This window comes from Dissoconium aciculare (assembly GCF_010015565.1).
Source record: "Dissoconium aciculare CBS 342.82 unplaced genomic scaffold K489scaffold_1, whole genome shotgun sequence".
NCBI classification, from domain to species: domain Eukaryota; kingdom Fungi; phylum Ascomycota; class Dothideomycetes; order Mycosphaerellales; family Dissoconiaceae; genus Dissoconium; species Dissoconium aciculare.
This window is the reverse complement of record NW_022984951.1, coordinates 1,419,254-1,436,811: the sequence shown is the minus strand read 5'-3', so window position 1 is coordinate 1,436,811 and position 17,558 is coordinate 1,419,254. Positions and strand designations below refer to the sequence as shown.

Below are 17,558 nucleotides of genomic sequence, written 5' to 3'. Positions count from 1 at the left end.
TTCTCCAATGCCTGAGCGAGGGCTGTTTTGACCAATCATCAGGGGATTTAAGCTGGGGGCTACTCTGTATCTGGACTTAGCGTGGCCCACACCGCAGGGGCCCCGAACTATGGAGCACGGCAAAACACACCTTCCCTGACTGACCCCCGCCAGACCAAACATCGTTCACGCGCTGGTAAGTCGAAAACTACCCGGCATCCTTGACTTCATCTTCCTTCTCCATACACCTCTTCATTGCAATAGTCAAGAGACGCCCAACAACCACCGCCACCCATCTCATTTCAGTCAATATGCGTGAAGTCATCAGCTTGAACGGTACGTGACACCCCGACAAGGATTTCGCCCTCAAATGGCCTGCAATTGAAGCTTGACCGCCTGGTCACAATTTTGGCTCAATCACAACTTTGTACTGACTTTGCGCGTGTCTAGTCGGCCAGGCCGGTTGTCAGATCGCCAACAGCTGCTGGGAGGTGAGCATCATTGGATAAAGAGCGTGCATGGAGTCGTGGCGCAGGGAAAATGGTCACTGCCACAAGTGCTAGAAAACACCTCACTGACGCTGCTTGTCGTAGCTTTACTGCCTCGAGCACGGTATCCAGGTAAGTTGGGACTTACTGCCTTCCAATCGAACCTTGGAGCAGAGACTGACACTCCGACCAGCCCGATGGTTACCTCACTGAGGAGCGCAAGGCTGCTGACGACGATCATGGATTCTCCACCTTCTTCTCGGAGACTGGTATGTCACTCTGTCTGAGATAGTTGCCTCTATAATGGAACTAACAATCTTCAAGGCAACGGCAAATACGTGCCTCGCACCATTTACTGTGATCTTGAGCCCAACGTCGTTGATGAGGTCCGAACTGGCGCCTACCGCAGCTTGTTCCACCCCGAGCAGATGATCACCGGAAAGGAGGATGCCTCAAACAACTACGCTCGTGGCCACTACACCGTTGGCAAGGAGCTCATTGACCAGGTCTTGGACAAGGTCAGGCACGTGGCCGACAACTGCTCTGGCCTCCAGGGTTTCCTCGTCTTCCACAGCTTTGGCGGTGGTACCGGTTCTGGTTTCGGTGCCCTGTTGATGGAGCGTCTGTCCGTCGACTACGGCAAGAAGTGCAAGCTTGAGTTCTGTGTCTACCCAGCTCCTCAGGTCGCCACCTCCGTCGTTGAGCCATACAACTCCATCCTCACCACTCACACCACTCTCGAGCACAGTGACTGCTCATTCATGGTCGACAACGACGCTATCTACGATATCTGCCGCCGTAACCTCGGCCTCGAGCGCCCCAACTACGAGAACCTGAACCGCCTGATCGCCCAGGTTGTTTCATCCATCACCGCCTCTCTCCGTTTCGATGGTTCGCTCAACGTCGATCTCAACGAGTTCCAGACCAATTTGGTGCCGTACCCTCGCATTCACTTCCCGCTTGTCGCCTACGCTCCCATCGTCTCTGCTGCCAAGGCTGCTCACGAGGCCAACAGCGTCCAGGAGATCAGCATGTCCTGCTTCGAGCCCAACAGCCAGATGGTCAAATGTGATCCCCGCAACGGCAAGTACATGGCCACTTGCTTGCTCTACCGCGGTGACGTCGTTCCCAAGGATGTTCACCAGGCTGTTGCTACTCTCAAGACCAAACGCACCATTCAATTCGTTGACTGGTGCCCCACTGGTTTCAAGATCGGTATCTGCTACCAGCCGCCACAGATGGTTCCCAACGGTGATCTCGCCAAGGTCAACCGCGCCGTTTGTATGCTTTCCAACACCACCGCCATTGCTGAGGCCTGGTCTTCGCTCTCGCACAAGTTCGACCTCATGTACAGCAAGCGCGCCTTCGTCCACTGGTACGTCGGTGAGGGTATGGAGGAAGGCGAATTCTCCGAGGCCCGCGAGGACTTGGCTGCGCTCGAGCGCGACTACGAGGAGGTCGCTGCCGACTCTGCCGAAGGCGAGGAAGGTGCTGAGGCCGAGTACTAGAGTAGTCTCTAAAAGCAGACGATTCGCACACTGATGTGAAAAATGCGCGGTCTGTAAGAGAGACATGGTTGTGATCGACGTTGATACCCTCGTCCGAGCTGGATAAGGGTTCTCCTCGATCATCATCTTTTGACCTCTCCATGATCAAAGTATTCTTATCGCTTTGGCTATGAGTCTCTGCCAGTGTTGACTGTTTGGTGCTTGGGACAGCTTTCTTTTGTGTCAAGTTTAATTCAAAATGGTAGCCAAGAGCGTTCGATATCATCAATTCTCTATTTGCAACAAGTGTGCGACTAGTCATACTGTGCCGTACGTTGGTGAAGGGTACCCATCCTCAAGACCGCGTTCAGAGAATGCTACTGCGAGCTTCGATTGAAGTTCAAGGGTGCTATTTAGACAGTCCGAGCGCCGAAATGGTATTCAACCTCCAGAGCCTGCTGAATTGCGCAAATTGCCGCCCGGCGGGAATGATCTACACATGGGCACACAGTAGAAAAGATCTGACAAATGCCCGTGACCTTCAATCGACCGGGCGTGATCTGGCTTGCATCGATAGTGACGCAGGCAAATGCAAGCGTGTGCGTATTACACTTCACACGTGTGTGGATCCTCGCGGTGTCGCCGGCTTTATGTAGCCTACATAGGTATCTCGCACGAGATGATGGGCAATCGTGACCTTTGCACCAATCTCCAGGGCTGCGCTGTGGATCCATTCGTTGGTACTACATGGTCACCTGGCACATTTCAAATGCACAGATCGCACACACGATGCCTATCGTCCACTCCATCTCGCTAAGGTTGCAATAAATATTTACCCCGTCTATTCATACTCTGTCGATGAACAATTTTCACCTTAACTTTTGAACGCATATATGCAGTCCACACTCGCATCGGTCCTCAGGTTGCTGGCCTCTGGACATTGTTCAGGACAAACACCCTGACCATCTGGCCCCAGCTGCCTTCGTGTTCACCTGGGCACCCACACTTCCACAGTTCAAAGCACATTATGTCTGCTGCTAGTCAGGCGACAGCGGTCTCTGTGAAATGAATCCCCAGTAGCCTTCCCCAATAGTTTCACCTTCTTTCTTTGCTCTTGAAGGGCGTCTTCACGCTGTAGAAAGTCTGCGGCAGTGACCTCATTGTGCATTATCGCAATTCGGCGTCCGACCCGACCCTATACTGCCCACCTGGGCCGGCTGGTGTATATACTGCCCATTGCGCTGAGCATTAAAGTCAAGCCTTCAAGCTCAGGTTTCGATCTTGTCTATACAGCGGCACCCTCCGAAGAATCTCGCGGAGACTCAAGCAGCAAACTGCAGACGTTCAGCCATGGCCGAACCAAGCACTCCTGACGGTGGTCCTGATCACGCACCTCCCAGTCTCCCTCCCGGATGGTGCGTCAAAACTCGCATGCGCGCCTGCAATTTTCTCTATCCTTTCGCCGTTCGCACTGACGGAATGTTATGCACCTAAAGGGTCGCTCAGTGGGACGCAAAGTAAGTGTCGCCGTCAACATCTGAATCACCCACAGCCTCCACCGCACGGAGAACACAACGCATGCGTCGTCGCATCCCGTCCCATTTGGCCCGGCATCGCCGCTGATTTCAAGCGGCGCAAAGCCCCTCACCATCAGCCCCACTCATACATAACATACCACTTCGCTCTCGTGCACAGCCACCACTGTTCTCTGAACATCGCCACTCCATCGTCACTCCATCGCTATCAATCACATTCATACTGACTAGGCCGGCATATAAAGATCGCGAAAGTATTACTTCGTTCAAATATCCACGGGCGAATCAACGTGGGACGTACCAACGAGCGCAGCGCCACAAGTACCGTCACCAAGCGCAACACCAGTCCCGACTTTCAATCCGTATCCCGCACCGAACGGCGACATGTCGGGAAAAGAGGGTGAAAGAGGATTTGAGGCAAGAGATGTCGATCGCCGACCGGAAGACCTTTGCGCTGACTGAGCCAACAGCAAGGAAAAGAAGGTGATCGGGGATTGGGAGTAAGTCCGCGAGCGACCGCGCACCACGATTTTGAAGTAATACAATGAGGCTGATTTGGGAATTCAGACTACTGTGTTGAACTCTTTTCTGGGCGGTGGGAAGCAGAATCAATCCGGACTAGGGGGCCTCGCCCAGTCTTTCTTGGGAGGAAATTCGCATAACAATGGGAGCAAACCTTCCAGCTCACCATTAGGCAATCTTGCTTCTTCGTTCCTGGGAGGTAGCTCGTCCCAAGGTCATGGATCAAACCACGGCAGCAGTTCGCAAACCAGCGGAATCGGCGGTGTGGCCGGTCAGCTCGCCCAACAATTTCTGGGCGGACATTCGTCGCCGAATAACAACGGCAATCACAACAACAGCTCCAGCAACCACAACAATACCAGCCACAACCACAACAACACCAACAACAGTAACGGCGGCGGCGGCAGTGGCAGCGGCGGAGGATTTGGCAGCCTCGGCAACATGGCTAGTAGCTTCCTAGGCGGCCACAACAAGCCTCAGCACGGCAATGGTGGCTCAAACCCCTACGGCTACTCCAACAGTGGTTCTTCAGGCTCGACATATTCGGGAACTGCACCTCCGAATTCTTATCAACCGCCAGCAGCGCAGACCTCGGGCGCAGGAGCTTATTCGTCGTCTACCAGTTCTTATTCTGGTACGGGACAGCAGCATGGCGGACCTCAGCAGCATTCTAATAGTCAGCACGATCAATCCGGCCCTACAAACCAGGGTAGTTCCGGATACGGCCAGTCAGCTCATCAGTCTCAGCAAAATTCTGGACCTCCACAGACGCATTATGGCCAGGGTACTCCGGGCCCAGGCGGCTATGGCAATGGCCCAGGTCATCAACAGGGTGGCAACAGTGGTCCGCCGAACTACAATCAAGGTGGTAACCACAACGCGTATCCTCAGGGACAATACAACCAGCCCCCTGGTGCATTCAACCAGTCTCAACAGTCAAGCTACAATCAATCTGTACCCCCAGGCGGATTTCCTCCCCAACAAGGCTCATACGGAGGCGGCACGCAGTCTTACCCCAACCCTTCTCATGGAGGGCCGCCACAAGGTCAGAATCAGAACCAACCGTACCAAGCTTATCCTGGTCAGTCTTCGCATAACCAGGGTGCTGGTTATCCTGGCGCATCGCAAAGCAACTACGGTGGGCAGCAATATCAGTCACAGCCGCCCAATCCCGGTTGGTGATGAAGAGCTAACGTTAGATTGAATGAGCTTTCTTTCATGGAGACACCGCCGGTTCTGAGTTTGCCGGATCGTTTGAGGGTGGGGACATTCTCTTGAGGGTTGAGGTCACTTCCCACGCTGAATATAGCACACTTCACGTTCCACGATGTTCCAATTATGTATCTGTTGAATGTATCGCCTTATCGACCAGCAATCAGATCCATTCTAGTAAAAGCAAAGGTGAGCGTGTAGTCAGAAAGTAGCGCTTGTTGAAGAACAACAGCACTCAGCAGGAGGCTGGTGATCCCATGACCCCGAATGAAGATATAAGAAAGTTTGCGACGGGGTTCCTCCACGCCCGATCTTGCGTCGATTTCACCATGAAAATGCCTGTGAAGAAGGGTTTTGTGGACGATGATCAAGCAGTCCAGTGTTGAGTTCGTAGGGAGATAGCACGTTGACAGGTACGAAGACGGGGTTCTGTTTTAGGACTAGCTGCGCCAACAAACAATTGCGGCACGTCAGCGAAGAGGGAGGTCGCCCGAGGATTAGCGCCAAGCAGGAGGATGCAACGGTCGTCAAGCCAGCAGCGAGGTCAGGTCATCCGTAGAGTCAAGAGTGCGTGTGCCTTGCCCTGTGACCGCCGCAACGATCGAACAACTCACTGCTATATTCGTCAGGCCTCCTTTGGACAACACCCCAGAATTTGTTCAAGGTTCAAAGTTGCCACTTTCCGGTCAGCTCCGCGACGCTGTCCTCGTTGTCCTTGCAACTTCCTTACCAATCACCACTTTGCTGCGTCAGGGCCGCAATCATGAATCCCGAGTGGTGAGTCTACAGATACCGGCACCAGGCGCATACACGCGCCTGGCACTGGGACTTTCTGGGTGGTGCATCTCCAGAGACTGACTCGCACGGCTACACAGAGTCCTCCTTATCTCAGCTTGCACCGCACCAGCTTCCCTCTCGCGAAACGTATGCGATGGTTCATGACCACTACTCCGCACCGCGAGGACTTGCTTTCCGACCCTCGCTGCTGATCGCCTTTCTCCAAAACCGACCCATTCCAGTGCCATGAGCTCAGCGCTCAATCCCTTTGTCTCTTACAACCGCCACCGCTAGTCGCTTCTCGAGCGCCGCACACCATGGTTATATCAGGAGCTGATCCCACAAATATAGATACGATTACCTTTTCAAGCTTCTCCTGATCGGAGACTCTGGTGTTGGAAAGTCATGCTTGCTGCTGCGATTTGCCGATGACACCTACACGGAGAGCTACATCTCGACTATCGGTGTAGACTTTGTACGTCGCTCCAATCGCTGCTCTTAGGGCGATTATGGGAAAGGCTGGCTCTAACGTCTGCGCAGAAAATCCGAACCATCGAGTTGGACGGCAAGACTGTTAAGCTTCAAATCGTGGGTCGCAGAACACGGATATGAGCACGCGGAGCACTCGTTGACATGGAAATAGTGGGACACTGCTGGCCAGGAACGTTTCCGAACAATTACATCCTCATACTATCGCGGCGCACACGGCATCTGTGTCGTGTACGATGTCACCGACATGGACAGTTTCAACAATGTCAAGCAATGGCTGCAAGAAATTGACCGATACGCCACCGAGGGCGTGAACAAGTTGTTGGTGGGCAATAAGAGCGATATGGCAGACAAGAAGGTTGTTGAGTACAGCGTTGCAAAAGTAAGTCTGGGCTTAGTCCACGATGGTTTTTCGTTCCTGGCCTAACAATCCACAGGAATTTGCCGACAGCCTCGGGATTCCTTTCCTTGAGACTTCGGCCAAGAACGCCAGCAACGTCGAGCAGGCTTTCTTGACCATGGCTCGCCAGATCAAGGAGCGCATGGGCAACACGACCGTCAACAATAAGCCTACGGTGCAGGTCGGCCAGGGCTCAAATGTGCAGTCCGGCAGTGCTGGCGGCTGCTGCTAGAGCCTTCCCAATCCGATATCCTTTGCGCACTGTGTTGTTTTCATGGCGTGGGATGCGAGGTGGAATGATGGTGTGCGACCGCCAACAATTCGCCACATACACATCCTCACGCACTCGTAGAATAATCATATTCGCCTCGCGTCTGTTTAGATAATCACGATGGATATGCGACATGGGGAAGCGCGTCCAATGCTTCGCTCAGGTCTGGCTTGACCGATGAAGTTAAGATACGCATAATGAGAAATGTTGTCTTTGCTGATTGTCATGAGATTGTCATGTTAAGGATGATTCCAAAGGCTGGTCGATCGGGTCTTGCATAAGCTACCCAAGTGTGCTCGACAGTCATTCTTGGGATTCAATCTCGAAAATTGGTCTCGCGCACCTCACTATGACAGCATTCAACCCATGACCTGATCACTGCATTCTGTGGTCCTTCCCGAACGATCGACTGACTTGCACTCAAATTCTGGCAGAGAGATCTATCTCTTACAGTTATGCAGGCACTCCGTGGGCTAAGAATATCTTCATGTGAACAGTCTCATATGAACAGACTAGTCTTTCTGATTGCCCTCCAGGTGGAAGTCTGTAGTTTTGAACAAGTGTCTGGTAAGGTATGTACGCGAGAATTGGGGACAGACCCATCGTTGATAATGAAGAGGCGTGTGCACGAAACGTGACATGAACATTTCATTACACCTGCAGTCATGATTTATTTCAGGCCTCCATGTGGCAGGGCTGGCTGGTCCCGCCTGCTTGTGTTGGTCGACTAGTGAGAACGCGGCGTCAATGATCGCCTGCTTCGATTAATTGCAATGCAATTGCGCGACTCAAGTGCGCGAACGCTCTACTATGCACCTCATCATCACAGCCTCAACCTTGATTGGGTAATGACATGTATGGTAGCAGAAGACAACGCGCTCCGAAGTTTGCCTACTATTTGAGCGTAGACCCGCCTTTTGGCGAGGGTCGCGGATATTTACAATCGACATCAAAACAAGATAAAAGCTTGGCTCGTTTGCATCTGAACACAACTCTGTCACCGCCTCCGCGCTGCGACACGGTCGGGATACCACGAATTCCTTAAGTAACGCGCAGAGTTCATGATGAGTCGATCGATTTTGACAACCTGCCAATCTTGCGTAATCAAAACGACCAGTCAATTGACCTTCTGCACACATTGTCATGAGCGAATCAACACTTTCGCGAAGACTCACTGGCAAAGCTGCTCTCGCGCGCGTTGTCGATCATCCGTCAAACCGCACGTTTCTTCGTCGCAACCTCAAATTCATTCTGGACCGACACGAAATCGACTTCCTGCGGAAGAACACCAATGCCCGTACTTCTCAGGCCATGCTTGCGCTCGAAGATCGTCGCACCAGCTGGGACTATCCATCGACGGATTTACTCGACGACTCTATTCATGGGAGCAAACCAGTTTTGACCATTGAGGGCTTACGAATTCGCGGACTCTCCGGCAAAGTTGCACCACCAGTGGAGGCCGATCGTTCTTCGCCAACATCGGACAGAGACGACGGTCTCCCGAACTGGTTACCACGACCCGATGCACAGCGGCTGCTGCTACAATGCCGAATACAAGCAAGAATTTACCAGCGTAATTCACGAGAAAGCCCGCTTCACGTGGACATGCGAAGCGGCACTATTTTGCAATGTGAAAACAGCGGCGGCCGACCAAGTTTCGACATCAAGCTAGATCAACCTTTTCACACCGAGTTGAGCAAGCTGCTCATTGTGAGAGAATGCGGTTCCGTTGGTGAATCACAACGCTGGAGGAGGGCAATGTCTGATAGGTACTCGTTGGAGATGACCATAGAATGTCTGGACTCGGATGACGCTCATCAGCTGTTGTCGAAGCTCGACAGTATTCCAACTGGCGCGAGGGGTCACACAGTTCCAAGTAATTGCGTGCTGCGGACTTTCTGGGATGCCTTGCCGGAATGCCCCACGTCCGGGAGCACTCTGCCACTTCTCTGCACAACGAATAACACGACATTGCCACTTGCATATGGAATCGAGGTGTCTATGGGCTGGATTCATCCCGAATCGCCCCTTGTACAGTACAACCGCGGCTTAGTGAACGCATCAAGGGCGCGCCACTTATTGACACCGAGTGCGTCAGACGATCTTGAGAAATTGCCCAGCAAATGGACCATCAGATACAAGTTTCGAGACGGGTTTCAAGTTCGTGAGCTGACCAAAATCTCACTGGAATGTGTTCATTGTGGCAGCGGAATTGAACATTCATCTTTCGCACGATTATACTTGCATTATACAAACTCACATCAGTCATGGGAGTATCGAGCGGAGGGGACGGAGTGGATGGTCTCCAGCGGCATGACAGTGGTATTGTGGATTCAAGATGCGGAAACGCCAATTAGTACAGATTCGTCAAGAGATCGTAACATGAATTGGATTGCACCATCATGTCCCGTAGACATCGCCGCGTATATCTACGGCGAGGGGCCTTGGATCAACGCAGGGCATAACAAGCACAGAAGCCCCATGAAGAGGCCCGGCCGTGCAATGCGCAGAGAAATCTCGACCAGCCTTGCATTAAAACCAGCCATGGCTGCTGCATCCGCCCGGAACAAGGGAAAACGTCATTTGCCAGAAGAGGTGAAAAATCTGCCACTGCATGTCAGAAAGACATATCAGGTGCCAAATGTGCCCGGAGTGACCTTCTACCGAACGACGTCGAAGCAAGCTGTGCGTTGTGGCGATGAGCTTTCCGAAAGCGACGAAGACATTGATGATTATTGGTTAACGCAGCGTCAACGGCGTGACCTGATGCACCTCGGCGATCATGCCGCGGTTTGCAAATTCCATGAGCTATTCTACGTCCATATCAACGAAGAACGGCCATCTTCAGACATTCACATGCAGGATGCAGTCGTCCGCTTTGCGCGAAAATACCTCGAACAGTCAAGAGATCCTAGATGGGCAGATGCCATGCGAAAGAAGCTCCTTCAGTTGGAAACTGGGTGTGTCATCACCGGGGCGACTGTCAAGTACTGTACCTCTTTGCTGGATACAGCTGCAAATTCTGCGCAGCCACAAGAGTGGCCTGTATCAGCGCCTAATCAGGCCTCAGAAGATGCCCAACGTATCTCTGCACAGACAAGAGAGACCGGGCTTTTGCGACCAAATACATCACGACATACCTATTCCCAGAACGGGACGATTGCAGAATCGCCGGTGAGCGAGAGGTCGCCTCGCCTCGATCCTTGGGATCCCTCGGACAGTGATTCATGGCTTGGCAATCGGACTCGCTGGGTTGCTGGTAAGATGACATCAACAGATGACGATGATAGAGCAAAAGAAAGACCTGCCCGAAATGGCTCACTGCTCGAAGCATCCACAAGCGGCACGACTTTCGATACCCGTGTGGATGCAAGAGTGCCGCAGGATCGGTTTCAGACTTGCGTATGTGGCAAGATTGTCGCTGGGCTACGTGGTACAATAGGCTGCTCTGAAGTAACCTGTGCACGAGCTTTTCACTTGAAATGCCTCAAGTTGCCCAAGCGCATTCCTTATTGGCGATGCGAGGAATGTACATCAAATTTGCGACCGATGACTGAATAATGCAGGTGTATATGATTACAATTGAGTTTTTCGAACAGTCAACATCAATGATCCCGTCCCTAGTCTAGATTGTTGTCCATGTTCACTATCCCGTTGTGGTGATGATCGTCTCTCTTTTATATCTTTCGTCACATCGTTGAAAGGTCCGTTGTAACACAATTTATAATGCGAAATGGCTGGGGTAGCACCGAGGGTCGATGCTCAGATGAGCTCGTCAAGCTTTACAGCGATCTCTTGCCATTGATTTAGTCGCAGTCTCAGACATCGTTGGCGACGACTGAGTCCTTTCCACTGTTCCGACGAGTGCTTTCTGGCTAACTGGGTTTATCTGGACAAAGGGAATATCCTCAGGATGCGAAGCATACTTGATAATGATGATCGATTCATACCAACGAGCTGTCTAGAAAGACAAAGACCTGCGTAGCTCTCAGGTATTCCTGAATACATGCGTGTCCTTAATCTACTCCTTAGAACCCTCTACCGGAATATCGCTGCCTGGTTAGTCATCTCCTATCAATTGCGTGCTTCATACCTGCCTTGCCCTGTGTATGTACTTTGCTTTACGTAGCAGCCGGTTGAAGAGAACTCTGGAAGTCAACATATTCAGCGCCGACAAGCCTCTACTAGGTACCTGCTAGCCCATTTAACACGGGTCTCTACGACCTTGAGTCATTTGGGGTAGTTCCACTGTAGCGCTGCCTGGGCTACTATGATCGTGTCTTTGTGATTCTTAAAGGAAGACATAGATCGCGCTAGGATCTATTTGACCGTCGTACGATTGGAGCCTTCACGTTGTACTGCCCAAGCTCGAGTCTTCACGCTGTACCCCGGCAGTAGTCGTCCGGAACGGACCTATTCTTATAGGTTTCTGGTCGTCGGAGTTCTAGCTTTCCGGCTGTAGTCGTCTGCTAGCAGCTCTCTCCATCCCAGTCTCCCTCCCTCACTCCCTCTCACGTATCTAGCCGAGTCGCAGAGGCCGGAAACAGCTTGCCTAGATCGATATGAAAACCCATCATTGAGGGTTGTGACCTGAGCCTCTTAGTTCTCCAGTGAAGCGAGCTCTCGTAGCCGGCACCACGGACTCCATCGCCGGCCGAAGCATATCGAAAAATCTCGAGCATGCTTGCGTTTTGAGGTCTCCATGCTTCTCCATCTTTGGCGTTCACAGAATCAGTAGATCATGTGATACTGGGAACTGATGTCGCAGGCCAGCAACTTATCTTGTTCTATAATTGTAAGCTACAATATGCCTCAGACCAAGGGCATGCTCGTGGGTGCACTGAGAATGTTACAGGATCACTTAAACGTCTTCCTATGGTAGCTATCATCGATCGCGACGAACTATGGCATGGTCTCAGCCTATCGTCTCCCCCTTTGTCATGGGGTTTTGAGAGTCTCACATTAGAGCGTCAGCGTACACGTCCTGTCGGCCACTGGAAACTTTCGTTTTTTCCCTCGCCTGCGGCAAGATCCCTGCGTTGAGCATCTGAGTCTAGTATATAGCGGCATTCGCGATCTCATTACGAACCTTGAGGTGGTCGAGCGGAGTCAAACTCAGACCCGCCAAACCACGAAGATAGCACGACGATCGCATCACAACGATCTTGCTCTCGATGGTACAACACAGATTTGTCTTATCAGCTTTCGAATAATCATCGGTGTTATGCAGATCTGACCGGTGGAAAATTCCGACTGTCGGCTGCGATTTGATTCTGCCGAGAGCTGCTCCCTGGTTCCAGTAGGAACTCGCACCCGATAATCAGGAGTTGTTAAGACGAGTGTCGCAGTCGCAATTCACGTTCACGCCTTGTTAACAAATGTCTCCCCTTGCGTAGTTCCATCTCGAAGATCTACGCAGAAGATGACGAGATTCCTGTATCGCGATTCGTGAACCACGAGGTGACATTGATCTAACGCGGACAAGTTTCCGGCCAGGATGTAATGCGCCGAACAAGATACGATCACTCATCATAAACTAATTCCACGGGTGAAAAGGAGAAGAGTCGCCGCTGCGAGAATCCCCAATTGGCGTCTGCTGAAGTTTCGGAGCACTTCCCGCATGTCCATCGAGTTCGCGGGAGGAGTCTAATGGAGCATCACGTGATATTGAGGTGCGTACGTAGGGAGCGATAATCACATATTTCTCGTGGGAGCGCCACCTTAGCTACAGACAAATTCTTGATCTTGAGCAAGAGAGAAAGCACAAAGGGGATGTCTCGCCGCATGTGACAATAGTCAGATTCTTCGCATGACACGGCTAAACGTATTCTCTGAATTCAACGCTGGGGTGATTTCGACACTCGGGTAAGAGGCCGCATTACAGCCCGCGTGTGTTAAGCTCGTTCAAACAATATTGGTCCGCCCGATGCAAGATTAATTGTTCGTAGACACATGCCCGTATGGCTTTTCTTCATCGAAAATGGGTCAACATATTGAAGTCTGAGTGCAAACGCGATAACGATACTACCGAATTCCGTGCCGAATTTGGAAACTGGACATGTATTTTGTAAAGGGGTTCGACTCGCTAGCTCGACAGAGCCGCAACACCTCGGCGTCTATTGCTTTAAAGTTGATGCTAAGCCTTTGCTTTGTTCCCATTGATGTGACCACAAGCATGACGGCTTAGAACATCAAAGAATGCCATCCGTCGGTACTTCAGTCGCTCTTTTGGCCGCAGTGGCCTCAATCTCAGCCTCACCTGCACTTCAATCGTTCCTTGGTCGATCATTGAGTTCATCTTCCACCATGTCCACAGTCTTCAAGCTATTCGCAATCCTCTATGTGGTCTTGAACTTTAAGAATTTGCCGGGAGTATGGCACATTCGCGTCTTCAGAGGTACGCTTATGACCAGCATCCAGCTGACACCTTTGGATGCACTTCTAAAATATTATCGCCTAGGAATGATCTACCAGCTCTGGTTCAACCGGAATTATCTGAAAACCCCGAAACATTTGTTCACTCCCATGTAAGAGCTTTAGTCCAATCGCGCGGTCGACGGGCTGGTTTTGATACGAGGCAGGGTTACTGAATCGACGAATACATTGATGGACTGCGACTACAACATCCACAAGAGTAATTCCACAGTAAGTCTGCATGAGTCGTGAAACCGTTGCTGTATCGAAATCGAAGCAGACGCGGCTGACCATGTTATCAGTATTTCGCAGATCTTGATGTTTCTCGTGCGCATGCCCTCAGTGCTGTCATCCGGACTGGCCTTACTCGGCTCAACAAAGGTGACCAGGAAGGCCTTGAGAAGTCTACGATTGAGACCAAGGGCCGCTATGGCGTCGCGTTGGGTGCCGTCAGCTGTTTTTTCCTGCGTCAGATTGACCCCCTGAGCAAGTTTGAAATCTATACTAGAGTCCTGAGCTGGGACCGCAAATGGTTGTACTTAATATCCCACATCGTGAGGAAGGGCGCCATCAGGCCCGAATCCTACGTCTTGCAGCCATGGAAAAACTCAAAGCGAAAACCGACCGAGGCCAAGCAGGATGCCAGAGATTTCAACAAGAACATCTACGCTACCAGTGTGTCCCGTTACGTTTTCAAGAAAGGCCGCCTCACTATCAACCCGGAGCTTGTCCTGGAGCGATCTCGCTTGCTGCCTCCGCGGCCTTCCGGTGTTAGCTTACCGCCTCGAGCAGAAGCCTCGAACGGTGATGTGGCCTCCGCGTCCTCTAAGCCTGGCGTCCTGCAGGATATTTCGGGCCCGGAGAGCGCTGCTGGTGTAGTGGCAGCCAACCTGACCGTTATCGAGGATGGGGCCAAAGTTTTTCAGGACGAGTGGACTTGGGAAGACATGGAGGCTGAGCGGCTGAGGGGACTCAAATTAGCCGCACATCTGGATGCTCTCAACGACTGCCATGGCGAGCTCAGAGCTGACGAAGTCTTGGGCAAGTATGGTGATTACTGGTGAGCGGCTCGAGTACCATAATCAAAGCGCAGTCTGGCACAATATTTAACAGAAGGCGGGATAGAGGGTGTTTCGCAATCATGATGCATATCGTTCGAATATTGTCGCCGGGGCCGATACACATAAAGCCTGAATAGATAGATCTCTGCAGTATGGCGCTTAATAGGCAGGACGTACCTTTTTAGATTAGATTTTAGACCACACATTGCACGAAATTTGCGTTCATCGTTTGTGAACCCCGTTTGCAATGGGATGCTCGAGTAAGACCACACTCAGAGCAACTTTGTGATGTGATCTCATTGCCTGAATGGCTACCGTTTTAATAAATTTGCAGTTGCTCAATGCTACAGCAATTCCACGCGTGCTAATCTTACATCGCATGCCAGGCATATGAATCGTCACTCCCTGCTCAATTCAGAAAATGATCTGCCCCTCAGACTCCCTAGAAATGCTTCGCGATTTGAGATCGCGTGAATCAAATATCCCGCCTCTATGCATAACATAATGTCAAACAGCGCCGCACCGATGATGACTCAACGAATGTTAAGACAATAAAGAGACATTTCTACCAGAAAAGTCTCGCAACAGAGCAACTTGGGAATCTAATCGGTCGACTTGGAGGAGCAACTTTTCTTCCACAGCTCGCCATTGCATCACTGCCTCACGCTCGTTCTGATTGAGTGCTTCTTGATTTGCGTCCATTTTCTCGGCCTTTTCGATAGCACTGGCGTAGCGCTGCCGTTCCAGTTGTAGTCGTTGGAACATTCTTGATAAAGACTTATAAGTCCGTTGAAGCAATTGATCCTGCACACGCTGTCGATCGTAAAAATACAGAAATATCGTCCGAGAAGGCTGACGCTGATTATCTTTGGGAACGTCCTGTGATTCCACAAATCCGGCATACTGAAGCTGCGTGAGGAATGATCGGACATCTTTGAGACGCATCATTGATGCGGCCGCAATCTGCTTTTCATCGATCCGGCCCTTGTCACGTAGCATTCGCACGACCCGCATGTGAACAGGTCCCAATCTGGACATTATGGTGGCATCGATGTTGCGCTGGATGAGTGCGTCAATAAGGGGCGTGAAGTCTACCCGCCATTCACCCCGTCCAGCTGGACCGACTCTCTCGCAAAACTTCAGCTGATGTTCGTCTAGGAGTTTGAGGTGCTCCTCGATCAGTTCAAGGCGGAGGCCTCGGTCGCGGTGTGAGTAAAATCCAGTTGCCGCATGATCATCATCAGAGTCTAATGGTTCGCGCTTGACGATCCCGAGCGCAGCATCGTTCTCAGCATCTTCCGCAGATTGAGTTGTCTTCTGCTTGGCCTTTTCAGTGCCATTCGTCATCCTCGAATCATTAGCAGCTACAAAAATGTCCAGGTTGATAGACGAATCCAATGTGTCTGCTATTTCCACAGTCGAGATGATCGGATGATCGTCCTTCTCGTCATCAGAAGCTTCTGTGGGTTGTATGACGTCGTCTCGTGCTCGCTGCTTTCCCTCAAGCACTCGCAATAACGCACGATACACAGCGGCGGTGGCAGAGCCGAGACACTCTTCTGCCAGCTCCTCTAAGCATTGGCTTCGTAGTGCTGAGGTACACTGCGCATAATTGACACGCAACACCAAATCGTCCTACATCGCGCTGGTTAGCATCGTCATGTACCCAGTGCTGATTTTGTGTGACTCACCAACAACCTCAGGCCTGAATCATCATGCCCAGACCCTGCACCATAATCATTGCCAATGTTGAGCTTGGAACGCTTGATTGCTCGGCCATTCACACCCGACGATCGAGCGTCTCGTTGCTCTGAAAAGTCCTCCGCCTCCCGTCTCTTTCGCTTCATTGAATTGACAGCCATGCGAAATTCCGTTTGCTTTTTAGGTCCCCCGACTTTGCGGTCCGGGAAATGTGCAGATATGACAAGCTCCTCAATCTCGGCTTGAATGTCGGCAGTAGGCGTGTAAGCCTGGTTGCCAACCTTGACCACCAACCCAGCTGCTAGCAACTTTCGTATCGTAGCGTGTAATTGTCCAATCGTTGATGTTTTCCCGCTGTTATCTTTGCTGCTGTCGTTTGGGCGCACACCATTCTCGTAAGTGGCGCCGCTGGGGATCTCCTGACTCGGAAGATCGAATGCTTCAGCAAGGTCTTGCACGCGGGCGTGACCAAGTTGCAATAGAAACGCGATGACTTTGCCTGCACGAACGCCGTATCTGTCTTCCACCAGGCACTGAATGCGACTTGATCTGATCAGCGAATAGGTGTTGCGCCAGTCGATTTGGTAAAAGGATTGCTCGTCGTCCGTGGTCTGGTGAAGCAATATGTGCAATTGAGTCATGCATGCAAGAGTTATTTTAAGCTGGCGTTGAGGCAATCCACTCAATTGTAGGAGTCGCGCGCGAGTGGATCGACCATTGGTTGAAAGTATTGCAAAGACTTCGGCACAAAGATCGCCCAAAATGTCTTGGACGACGACACGGCCAAGCTCCTGTAAAGAAGTTGCCATTATTGCCTGACAATTGGAGCTGTAGATTTTCTTCGACTCGAGATCTCTCACATCACCGAGCCGTAGTAATTCAACGCTGTCTTCCCTTACGCATGCCGAATCGCGTGCTGCGGATCGACAGACTAAGACAATATGTCTTTTTTCGAAGAGAGAAAAATCGTAGAATCGGCTATGGCGCACACGATAATAATCATCATACTACAGGTCAACTTTGGCGCAGTCACTCTCTATTCGACGGACAAAGCGTGCAGGTGGAATTTCTTTCCGGGAGTAGCGCTACGGCATCACCCGCGTTTCGGAGACCAATCAAGAAGAAGTAGTTTCTCCAGCCTACCTCTGGGAGCTTTTAATTGTTTCCTCCTAGCAGTACACACTCACAGCCATTGTGTCGAAGGCATTGCGCATTGCTCGAC

The 17,558-nt window shown here is 51.4% G+C and overlaps 6 protein-coding genes across 6 annotated transcripts; 5 read left to right on the top strand and 1 right to left on the bottom strand.

Moving 5' to 3' along the window:
* Positions 1–290: 290 nt before the first annotated feature.
* K489DRAFT_385993 (alpha tubulin) lies at positions 291–1,975 on the top strand (the record flags this gene model as incomplete). The annotated part of the gene is made up of 5 exons (XM_033606185.1): positions 291–315; positions 430–470; positions 573–599; positions 661–736; positions 792–1,975. The coding sequence occupies 5 exons, from the start codon at positions 291–293 to the stop codon at positions 1,973–1,975; spliced, it is 1,353 nt and encodes a 450-aa protein (XP_033464424.1).
* Positions 1,976–3,304: 1,329 nt separating this feature from the next.
* On the top strand, positions 3,305–5,193 carry K489DRAFT_385992 (uncharacterized protein; the record flags this gene model as incomplete). Its single annotated transcript, XM_033606184.1, has 5 exons — positions 3,305–3,373; positions 3,745–3,889; positions 4,184–4,217; positions 4,251–4,316; positions 4,350–5,193. 5 exons carry the CDS (start codon positions 3,305–3,307, stop codon positions 5,191–5,193), a joined length of 1,158 nt encoding a protein of 385 aa, XP_033464423.1.
* Positions 5,194–5,773: 580 nt separating this feature from the next.
* Positions 5,774–7,368, top strand: K489DRAFT_14698 (small GTP-binding protein). The gene is made up of 5 exons (XM_033599190.1): positions 5,774–5,997; positions 6,352–6,475; positions 6,541–6,588; positions 6,644–6,871; positions 6,927–7,368. The coding sequence occupies exons 1-5, from the start codon at positions 5,987–5,989 to the stop codon at positions 7,119–7,121; spliced, it is 606 nt and encodes a 201-aa protein (XP_033464422.1). The 5' UTR covers positions 5,774–5,986; the 3' UTR covers positions 7,122–7,368.
* Positions 7,369–7,892: 524 nt separating this feature from the next.
* Positions 7,893–10,780, top strand: K489DRAFT_330037 (uncharacterized protein). Its single transcript, XM_033602113.1, has one exon. The coding sequence runs from the start codon at positions 8,304–8,306 to the stop codon at positions 10,719–10,721; it is 2,418 nt and encodes an 805-aa protein (XP_033464421.1). The 5' UTR covers positions 7,893–8,303; the 3' UTR covers positions 10,722–10,780.
* A 2,515-nt stretch (positions 10,781–13,295) lies between these two features.
* On the top strand, positions 13,296–15,112 carry K489DRAFT_375474 (uncharacterized protein). The gene is made up of 4 exons (XM_033603695.1): positions 13,296–13,557; positions 13,621–13,687; positions 13,742–13,805; positions 13,877–15,112. The coding sequence occupies exons 1-4, from the start codon at positions 13,359–13,361 to the stop codon at positions 14,636–14,638; spliced, it is 1,092 nt and encodes a 363-aa protein (XP_033464420.1). The 5' UTR covers positions 13,296–13,358; the 3' UTR covers positions 14,639–15,112.
* K489DRAFT_330032 (uncharacterized protein) lies at positions 14,854–17,341 on the bottom strand. The gene is made up of 2 exons (XM_033602112.1): positions 16,327–17,341; positions 14,854–16,270 (listed from the first exon to the last, which is right to left on the bottom strand). The coding sequence occupies exons 1-2, from the start codon at positions 17,143–17,145 to the stop codon at positions 15,179–15,181; spliced, it is 1,911 nt and encodes a 636-aa protein (XP_033464419.1). The 5' UTR covers positions 17,146–17,341; the 3' UTR covers positions 14,854–15,178.
* Positions 17,342–17,558: the final 217 nt, after the last annotated feature.

Excerpts from the sequence above, each read along its gene's own strand:
- K489DRAFT_14698 (XM_033599190.1), top strand. Across the intron at positions 6,476-6,540 it reads CGACTATCGGTGTAGACTTT|AAAATCCGAACCATCGAGTT; the intron begins GTACGTCGCTCC and ends ACGTCTGCGCAG. Across the intron at positions 6,872-6,926 it reads TTGAGTACAGCGTTGCAAAA|GAATTTGCCGACAGCCTCGG; the intron begins GTAAGTCTGGGC and ends AACAATCCACAG.
- K489DRAFT_330037 (XM_033602113.1), top strand. The coding sequence starts at position 8,304 with ATGAGCGAATCAACACTTTCGCGAAGACTCACTGGCAAAGCTGCTCTC.
- K489DRAFT_375474 (XM_033603695.1), top strand. The coding sequence starts at position 13,359 with ATGCCATCCGTCGGTACTTCAGTCGCTCTTTTGGCCGCAGTGGCCTCA. Across the intron at positions 13,558-13,620 it reads GCACATTCGCGTCTTCAGAG|GAATGATCTACCAGCTCTGG; the intron begins GTACGCTTATGA and ends ATTATCGCCTAG. Across the intron at positions 13,688-13,741 it reads AAACATTTGTTCACTCCCAT|GGTTACTGAATCGACGAATA; the intron begins GTAAGAGCTTTA and ends GATACGAGGCAG.
- K489DRAFT_330032 (XM_033602112.1), bottom strand. The coding sequence starts at position 17,145 with ATGGCAACTTCTTTACAGGAGCTTGGCCGTGTCGTCGTCCAAGACATT. Across the intron at positions 16,271-16,326 it reads ATTCAGGCCTGAGGTTGTTG|GACGATTTGGTGTTGCGTGT; the intron begins GTGAGTCACACA and ends AGCGCGATGTAG.